This window comes from Panulirus ornatus, chromosome 9 (assembly GCF_036320965.1).
Source record: "Panulirus ornatus isolate Po-2019 chromosome 9, ASM3632096v1, whole genome shotgun sequence".
Lineage (NCBI taxonomy): Eukaryota > Metazoa > Arthropoda > Malacostraca > Decapoda > Palinuridae > Panulirus > Panulirus ornatus.
Window position 1 is genome coordinate 27,331,268 of NC_092232.1, and position 10,260 is coordinate 27,341,527.

The 10,260-nt window shown below is 45.2% G+C and overlaps 1 protein-coding gene across 1 annotated transcript in view; it reads left to right on the forward strand.

The window, feature by feature from the left end:
- Positions 1 to 296: 296 nt before the first annotated feature.
- LOC139750295 (carbohydrate sulfotransferase 4-like) overlaps positions 297 to 10,260 on the forward strand; it is a 159,538-nt gene continuing 149,574 nt past the window's right edge. The window contains exon 1 of the mRNA XM_071664915.1: positions 297 to 557. Coding sequence (XP_071521016.1) covers positions 462 to 557 — 96 coding nt within the window. The 5' untranslated portion in view covers positions 297 to 461. The remainder of the gene's footprint in view (positions 558 to 10,260) is intronic.

Here is a 10,260-nt window from a genome sequence, read left to right on the forward strand (position 1 = left end):
ACACACACATATATATATATATATATATATATATATATATATATATATATGTATATAAAACGTCAAAGACCATGAGCTGTGATCCACTGGTGTGCATATTGCAAATTTTCTTTCCTCAGGAGGGAACTACTATACGACCCTGCAACACCCGCCAGCAGGACCTGTGGTGGCTCCATAGCCTTTCCTTCAGATGAGGCTGCAGGGCCACTCACCTGTAGGGGGGGTTGCCACGTTTCGCTACCCGGGATAATTAACACACAGGCAAGGCCAGCCAGGCAGAGTCCCCCAGAAAATCTTGAGAGTCAGTTTCGCTACGTTCATAGGCAAGAGAGGACGTATGACGGTCCCCGAACCCGTGTGTGTGTGTGTCGGTGCCAAGCGGTGTGCACACGAAAGACGCTCGTTTTACATACAGACGTGCAAGTCTAACGAGAGGGAACTGTGTAATAAGGAAAACATGGATGCGTTCTCCTAATACCAGACGATGGAGTGAGGGAGAGCCAGGTTTTAATCCTTGCAAGAGGTTGAAGACGCTCAGGACTACGACAACTATGGAGGTAAGGAAAGACTTGAAAGACCCTTGCGGAGGGGGAGGAAGGGTGCTGTACTGGTAAATGGGTGGTTGTGGGGGTGTGGGGTGGGGTGTGGTGGGGGAAATGATGATGAAGGTGGGGTCACGATAATAATGACAAGTGTCGGTCCTGATAATGATGGTTGGTGAAGGTCTTACTGGATTGCGACGGCACGAACTGCGATATGAATAGTCCTACCCCAGCTTCCACGTCCTTGTTGGTGGCTGTGATCATCCATCAGTTGTCTGTAACACATGACACGAAACTACGGTGGTGTGTTATGTTTCACGGGTTATCATTACGGCGACATGAGTGATAATCGACATTATGGAACGTAACAAGAAAATTGGTAATGATGCATAATTGCAACAGCTATGAAATGAGTAGTGAAAATGAATATACAGTGGAAGGTTTCGGCCTCCCTCCCACCCGTCCGTCCGTTGACCATCTGTCCATGGGTGCGTCATGCCAGTGTCGTCTCAACACATTCTGTCGCCGTCGAGAGCGAAACCTGTTGTCGTTGCATAAATCTTCGCCGATACGTGAAAATGAATGACTGAGAGAACCGGTGTCGCCCAGCCTTCCCTCCTCCCAGACGCGTCCCTATGTTTCTTGATGTGTCTGTAGTGAGGTATGTTTGTACCCCCAGCAACCCGGTAAATGGGTTCGTAAAGCTACGAGGCCGCGCTCCAGGAAGGAACTGGGTAAGGTGCGCGCTCCTTTATGCCGGAAGGTCCTGGGCGACTCTTAACTACTTCCCCTCCGCCTGATGGGTAGTGACCGACAGTGACTTCTTGCTGCAGGTATTGGGTCTTGCATGCGGAGTTCAGGGAATATATATATATATATATATATATATATATATATATATATATATATATATATATATATATATATATATATATATATATATATATATATATATATTTTACATACATGTTCGCCATTCCCCGAGTGAGAGAGGTAGCGTCAAGAACAGATGACAACCTGAAGAGGGGAATATCCTCACCTGACTCCTTGCTTTGTTCTCTCCTTTGGAAACTAATACAGGAAGGGAGGATCTCTTACCCTCCCCCCCCCCCCCCCCTTCCGCCCCTCTTTGTCGCCTGCCTTCTACTCGCACTCAGGGAATGACTAATGTGATCACCATTTGTGTGGTATGGGAGTTCTACACTTTACCCGCCCCTTTACCTTATACATGTACAATGTCTCAATCTTAAGTACACACATTTATACACACGTCAGCTTACGCCAGGAACCCATTAATCGACCAGCCCTAAGTGGAGGATAAACACCTGGCTTGGGTGTGGGCTGACCGCCGCGCCCTGGATTCGCATCCAGGCGAAGCCTGCCCCCGGGCAGGCCAGTGATGACTCATGCCCAGTAACTCTAACCACTATACAACAGTGGCCCCTCTGTGTGTGTGTGTGTGTGTGTGTGTGTGTGTGTGTGTGTGTGTGTGTAAAATAAAGTAAATGAACAGAATAAAAAGGTTTAGTAAACTCAGGCAGCCGATCGGGTACAAAGAAGTTGAAGAATCATATATCTGGGGAGTCATAATAGTAAACAGTTGATTAATCACAAAAGAGCTTAAGATCAAGGTGGAGCTGGGTACATCTGAGCTTTGTATCATCACATGAGTCAGGTTTGTCTACACAGTACAGGAAGTTTTACAGAGAAAAATTTTTTTTGCTTTACACAATCAGTGTTGAGCCCGCGACCACTCCGTGATGTAAAGTTACACAGTGGTTCAACTGCAGAAGTATTGTGTTGACGTACATTGTGTACTTAATGGTGATCATTGAATGATGTAAAATTACACACTTGATGACCCGCAGTCGACACACACATAACTATGGGAAAATTAAGTTATCTGCTTGCTTAGGTGTGCAGCCGTTCATGGATTGTTGATGACATTCACAGATGTAAGGAAGGACAATTCTTGTATGTGTACAGCACAACACTGGTTGGTACAAGGTGATTGTGGTGACGGATGTCGGTCAGACGATCGCCTCTGACCCTCGATGAACTTGTTACCGAGTCGCTGACATCAGCTGGGTCACGCGTTCAACGCTAGAAGGAATGTCAGTGTCGTGTTTACACTGAGGAGACCACACCTCCGACATAGGCCTCTCGAGAGACGTAATAAGTTACTGGTTCACTGGTGTGTGTGTGTGTGTGTGTGTGTGGGTAGTGAGCTGTTACGTTTTTGTGCACACTGGGAGAGAACCCAGCACTGATCAGACGCATGGCTGATGAGTGTCAACCCCACCAAATTCAAAGTGATGAAGATGAGACAGAGAGAAATTGAAATGAAGGAAAAGTTAGTCCAATCATACGGCATCGTGCACATAACAGGCGTCAATCTACAGGTGTGGCGGGTTCCCAGGTTCACATCTTAAGACACCAGCCTGTTTTTACTATGAAAATTTACGAGACGGGAAGTATACGGACAAGGAGGGGGTTAATATATATATATATATATATATATATATATATATATATATATATATATATATATACCCCATCCATAAACAAATTAAACGACCATGGAGACATCACGCACCCCTGCCGCAAACCGACATTCACGGGGAACCAATCACTTTCCTCTCCCTACACGTACACAAATCTACAAGCTCTTCACCATTTCCATTTACAACAGTGAACACCCCATGTACACTAATTATACCCTCAACTGCCACATTACTCACCTTTGCATTCAAATCACCCATCACTATAAATCGGTCTCGTGCATCAAAGCTGCTAACACACTCACTCAGCTGCTCCCAAAACACTTGCCTCTCATGATCTCTTTTCTCATGCCCAGGTGCATAGTCACCAATAATCACCCATCTCTCTCCCTCCACTTTCAGTTTTACCCATATCAACTGACCTAGAGTTTACTTTCTTACACTTTATCACATACTCCCACAACTCCTGCTTCAGGAGTAGTGCTACTCCTTCCCTTGCTCTTGTCCTCTCACCAACCCCTGACTTTACTCCCGAGGCATTCCCAAACCACTCTTTCTCTATACCCTTGAGCTTCGTTTCACTCATGAGCCAAAACATCCAGGTTCCTTTTCTCAAACATACTACCTATCTCTCCTTTTTTTTTTTTTTCATCTTGGTTAAATCCACACTCAATCTGAGCCTTCGAGGAGGATGAGCACTCCTCGCATGACTCCTTGTTTCCCCTTTTAGAAAGTTAAAATTCAAGGAAGGGAGGGTTTCTAGCCCCCAGCTCCCGTCCCCTTTAGTCGCCTTATACAACACGCGGGGAATGCGTGGGAAGTATTCATTCTCCCCTATCCCCAGGGATAATTTGTCTATGGATAGGGGTTTTAGGGAGGTGAATGCAAGAATTTTGGAGAGAGGGGCAAGTATGCAGTCTGTTGTGGATGAGAGGGCTTGGGAACTGAGTTAGTTGTCGTTCGCTGGTGATACACCACTGGTGGCTGATTCGGGTGAGAAACTGCAGAAGCTGGTGACTTAGTTTGGTAAAGTGTGCGAAAAAAGAAATCTGAGAATATATGTGAATAAGAGCAAGGCTATTAGGTTCAGTTGGGTTGAGGGACAAGTAAATTGGAAGGTAAGTATGAATGGAGAAAACCTGGAGGAAGTGAAGTGTTTTGTATATTTGGGAGTGGATTTAGCAGCGGATGGAACTATGGAAGCGGAAGTGAGTCACAGGGTGGGGGAGGGGGTGAAGGTTCTGGGAGCGTTGAAGAATGTGTGGAAGGCGAGAACGTTATCTCGGAGAACAAAAATTGGTATATTTGAAGGAATAGTGTCTCCAACAATGTTATATGGTTGCGAGGCATGGGCTACAGATAGGGCTGTGCGGAGGAGGGTGGCTGTGTTGGAAATGAGATGTTTGACGACAATATGTGGTGTGAGGTGGTTTGATCGATTAAGTAATGAAAGGGTAAGAGAGGTGTGGTAATAAAGAGTGTGGTTGAGAGAGCAGAAGAGGGTGTATTGAAATGGTTTGGTCACATGGAGAGAATGAGTGAGGAAAGGTTGACAAAGAGGATATATGTGTCAGAGGTGGAGGGAACGAGAAGTGGGAGAACATATTGGAGGAGGAAGGATGGAGTGAAAAGGATTTTGAACGATCGGGGCCTGAACATACAGGAGGATGAAAGGCGTGCAAGGAATAAAGTGAATTGGAACGATGTAATATACCGGGGTCGACTTGCTGTCAATGGATTGAACCAGGGCATGTGAAGCGTCTGGGGTAAACCATGGAAAGTTTTGTGGGGCCTGGATGTGGAAAGGGAGCTGCGGTTTCGATGCATTACACATGACAGCTAGAGACTAAGTGTGAACGAATGTGGCCTTTGCTGTCTTTTTCTAAAGCTACCTCGCGCACATGCGGGGGAGTGGGGTGCCATTTCATGCGTGGCGGGGTGGCGGCGAGAATGGATGAAGGCAGCAAGTATGAATAATGTACATGTGTATATATGTATATATTCGTGTGTGGGCGTTTATGTATATACATGTGTATGTGGGTGGGTCGGGCCATTCTTTCGTGTGTTTGCGTGCATTACCTCGCGAACGCGGGAGACAGTGACAAAGTATAAAAAGATATATATATATATATATATATATGTATATATATATATATATATATATATATATATATATATATATATATATTTTCCTTTGCTTCAAATTATTCGCCATTTCCCGCGTTAGCAAGGTAGCGTTAAGAACAGAGGACTGGGCCTTTAAGGGAATATCCTCACCTGGTCCCCTTCTCTGTTCCTTCTTTTGGAAAATTAAAAAAAAAAAATGAGGGGAGGATTTCCAGCCCCCCGCTCAATATATATATATATATATATATATATATATATATATATATATATATATATATATATATATATATATATATATAATGATAAATTATTAATTATTATCATTATTACTTTTTTTTTTTTTTTTTTTTTTTTTTTTTTTTTTTTTTTTTTATACTTTGTCGCTGTCTCCCGCGTTTGCGAGGTAGCGCAAGGAAACAGACGAAAGAAATGGCCCAACCCCCCCCCCATACACATGTACATACACACGTCCACACACGCAAATATACATACCTACACAGCTTTCCATGGTTTACCCCAGACGCTTCACATGCCTTGCTTCAATCCACTGACAGCACGTCAACCCCTGTATACCACATGACTCCAATTCACTCTATTTCTTGCCCTCCTTTCACCCTCCTGCATGTTCAGGCCCCGATCACACAAAATCTTTTTCACTCCATCTTTCCACCTCCAATTTGGTCTCCCTCTTCTCCTCGTTCCCTCCACCTCCGACACATATATCCTCTTGGTCAATCTCTCCTCACTCATTCTCTCCATGTGCCCAAACCATTTCAAAACACCCTCTTCTGCTCTCTCAACCACGCTCTTTTTATTTCCACACATCTCTCTTACCCTTACGTTACTTACTCGATCAAACCACCTCACACCACACATTGTCCTCAAACATCTCATTTCCAGCACATCCATCCTCCTGCGCACATCTCTATCCATAGCCCACGCCTCGCAACCATACAGCATTGTTGGAACCACTATTCCCTCAAACATACCCATTTTTGCTTTCCGAGATAATGTTCTCGACTTCCACACATTTTTCAAGGCTCCCAAAATTTTCGCCCCCTCCCCCACCCTATGATCCACTTCCGCTTCCATGGTTCCATCCGCTGACAGATCCACTCCCAGATATCTAAAACACTTCACTTCCTCCAGTTTTTCTCCATTCAAACTCACCTCCCAATTGACTTGACCCTCACCCCTACTGTACCTAATAACCTTGCTCTTATTCACATTTACTCTCAACTTTCTTCTTCCACACACTTTACCAAACTCAGTCACCAGCTTCTGCAGTTTCTCACATGAATCAGCCACCAGCGCTGTATCATCAGCGAACAACAATTGACTCACTTCCCAAGCTCTCTCATCCCCAACAGACTTCATACTTGCCCCTCTTTCCAGGACTCTTGCATTTACCTCCTTTACAACCCCATCCATATTACTGTTATTATTATTATTATTATTATTATTATTATTATTATTATTATTATTATTATTATTATTATTAATTATCATTATTATTATTATCATTATCATTGTTAAGTAATAAAAGTAATGATATCAAAGCTATACTGAAAATTCATAACAATAACCAGGAAGGAAAGAGGACACAAAACAAGACCCGTGATGATGATCATAACATTCATTATGGTAACAGTAAGGCAAAATATATATTACCACTTATACAAAGAAATACTTACAGAAATAAATATAGAGTTGGGCTTATGGAGTTGCTCTCTTGTTATCAATCATCATCCCCATCGCTCATCAGTTGGGTATCACGTATCACCACCTCACTTTTGTACATGTTGGAAACACAGACCCACTTGCCCCTCCTCCCCTTCACTTGGTCAGGACCAGGACCAGGACCCTTGTGATTATGACCGTTCACGTCTTACTTCCCAGCACGAGTCGTTAAGTATATTACATGGTGCGTCCTATGTCCCCACCCTGTACTGTACAGTTCCATCATCCCCACATGTCAACACGACCAGCCAGCGGACACGGAAGTTATGGCCTCGCAAACCATTTGTTTGACAGACGGAAACTAATTGTTTGCGGACACCGGACGACGACACTGCCATTACCACAGGACGGCCTTTCAATGTTCTGTGATCGTACGGGGAAAAATAAGAAATAAAGTATAACCTTATCTTAGTGCGACACACTGAAACTGTGGCGGGAGGAAGAGAGAGTAATGCCCCGTCGTGTGCACGTTGTGGTATTTATGTGTAATATTGCGAAAGAAACTGGAGTAATTTTCATGGTTTTTAAGGCAGTGTTACCTCGTGACACCTTAACGGACCAACTACCTAACCTAACTACCCAACCTGACCGATGTTTAAAGCACTAAACTGACCTAACCTAACCTGACGACATAAATTTGACGAGCCAACTTATTACGACCTAACCTGATCCAAACTGATCCAGCCTTACCCAGCTTAATCTAACCCGATCTAAATTTAACGAGCCAAAGTAATCCAGTCTAACCCGATCTCTGTTTAACGAGCCAAGTTAACCCAATCTAACACGATCTAAATTTAATGAGTCAGACCAACCCAACCCCATCGGACCTACATTTACCCACATAATCTAGCCCAACTTACCCAGCTGACCCCCCCCCCCCCCAAGGAGTGCCAAAGGCTTCACCTTAGCCAAGCCTGTGAACATTGATCACATGGCCAACCTTCTGCAGAGCCAGCACACTACCTTGTTACTCTGGCACGACCTAGACGTCACGTGACTACTGGACAACTTGACCAAAACAAGAATGACCTTAACTTGCTGGTGTGGCGGCGTCTGACATGCTATGTTGTTGCCTTCAGCCGGTAGTAAGTAGTTAACGTGTTATCACGCAATGTTAAGGTGATCACATGTTAATGTTTCCTGGTCATGGTGTCCGACGCGACCAAGAGATAGGCGAGGCCTGTCCAGCACCACCGGCAGGGTAGCGGGAGGAAGGTGTGGTCCACCCAGCACCGGCAGGGTAGCGGGAGGAAGGTACGGTCCACCCAGCACCGGGAGGGTAGCGGGAGGAAGGTGTGGTCCACCCAGCACCGGGAGGGTAGCTGGAGGTGCGGTCCATCCAGCACCGGGAGGGTAGCTGGAGGTGCGGTCCATCCAGCACCGGGAGGGTAGCGGGAGGAAGGTGTGGTCCACCAAGTACTGGCAGGGTAGTGGGCGGAAGGTATGGTCCACCCAGCGCCGGCAGGGTAGCGGGCGGAAGGTTCGGTCCTCCCAGCACCGGCAGGGTAGCGGGGGGAAGGTGTGGTCCACCCAGGACTGGCAGGGTAGCGGGCACAAGGTGCGGTCCACCCTGCACCCGGAGAGAGGCGGGCGGAAGGTGTGGTCCGCCCAGCACCGGCAAGGTAGCGGGCGGAAGGTGCGGTCCACCCAGCACCGGCAGGGTAGCGTGCGGAAGGTGAGGTCCACTCAGTACTGGCAGGGTAGCAGGCGCAAGGTGCGGTCCACCCTGCACCGGGAGGAGGGTGCGGTTCACCCTGCACCGGGAGGGTAACCGGCGGAAGGTGCGGTCCACCCAGCACCGGGAGGGCAGCGGGAGGAAGGTGCGGTCCACCCAGCAGCGGGAGGAAGGTGCGGTCCACCCAGCAACGGGAAGTTATCTGGCGGAGGGTGCGGTCCACCCAGCAACAGGAGAGTATCTGGCAGAGGGTGCGGTTCCCACACAGACCAGAGCAGGTGTTCCTTCATCACACTTGGTGTTATTATGATGTCTATATGCTGAACACTGCAACGCACTGATCTTGTTCACTTTTGTGATCATGAAAGATAACAGCGGCTGCCCCCAGGACATATTTCTGATAGAGTGGTCCCACAGAGTGATCTTTATTCAGTAATAACGGTATAATTGACGTTATCCGTATTCCATCAACGACTTCGCGTCACGACGTATAGTGTTTGATTTGACAAAATCTACGTCGAAGGAGTTTTCTGTGGCAGCCATCCATGATCACGTGACGGGCGAGGTAGGGCTGGGGCCGGGGCACATAATAACACACCCAGCAGTAGTAGTAACTCAGGCTGGGCCCGGTGGGCCACGCACGGGTCCCGTCCGTCCGGTCATCTTGAGAGAAATGGGTCCACCATGGTGTGGCCACCCAGGGAGCTCGGATGTGGCCGCTGATACCGGCTGTGAGGCTACAGCCCCACTCACCTTCCTGACCTGATATACGTTACCTTGCTATCACCTTCAGAGTCCAGTGTCGAAAATTTTTGTATATAAACGTATTTAATACTTGGTTGCTGTTTCCCGCGTTAGCGAGATAGCGCCAGGAACAGATTCCTTGTGTTCCGTCTTTTAGAAATTGAAATGAATTCAGGGGTGGGGGTTTCCAGCCCCCTGCCTCCGCCCCGCTGAGTCGCCTTCTGCGAGACGCTGAGATTACGGAGGCAGAATTCTTTCTCTTCTCCCCAATATATATATATACATATATATATATATATATATATATATATATATATATATATATATATATATATATATATATATATATATATGTATATATATATATATATATATATATATATATATATATATATATATATATATATATATATATATATAGATAGATAGATAGATAGATAGATAGATATAGATTGATAGATAGATAGCAAAGAAATCCTTTTATAGAGTTGAACCCAAACCTCCCATTGACACCAACAATCTTTTAATTCTCCCTTTTGATAATAATTTCACTTTACTTCCCGTGTTACTTAAATCCTTTAATGTAAATGTTGCCTTCAGCAACAATAATACTATAAAGAATATCTCAATCAGGAATTCACCAGAAAATTCTCTTGGATGCATCTATAAAGTGCCATGTGGCAATTGTGATAAACTTTATGTTGGGCAGACTGGTAAGGATCTTTCTGTTAGACTTAAGCAACATAGAAATAGTATAAGAACAGGACAAGAATCAAATACCTTGTTTAATCACGTTAAAAACTATGATCACTATATTGACTGGAGTAATGCCATCTCAGTTATTAACTCTAACTCTATTACGAGAAAAATCCTTGATTCTTCTATTATTAAATACACAAAGAATTATAATCTTAATATTAGTGATGGTCTA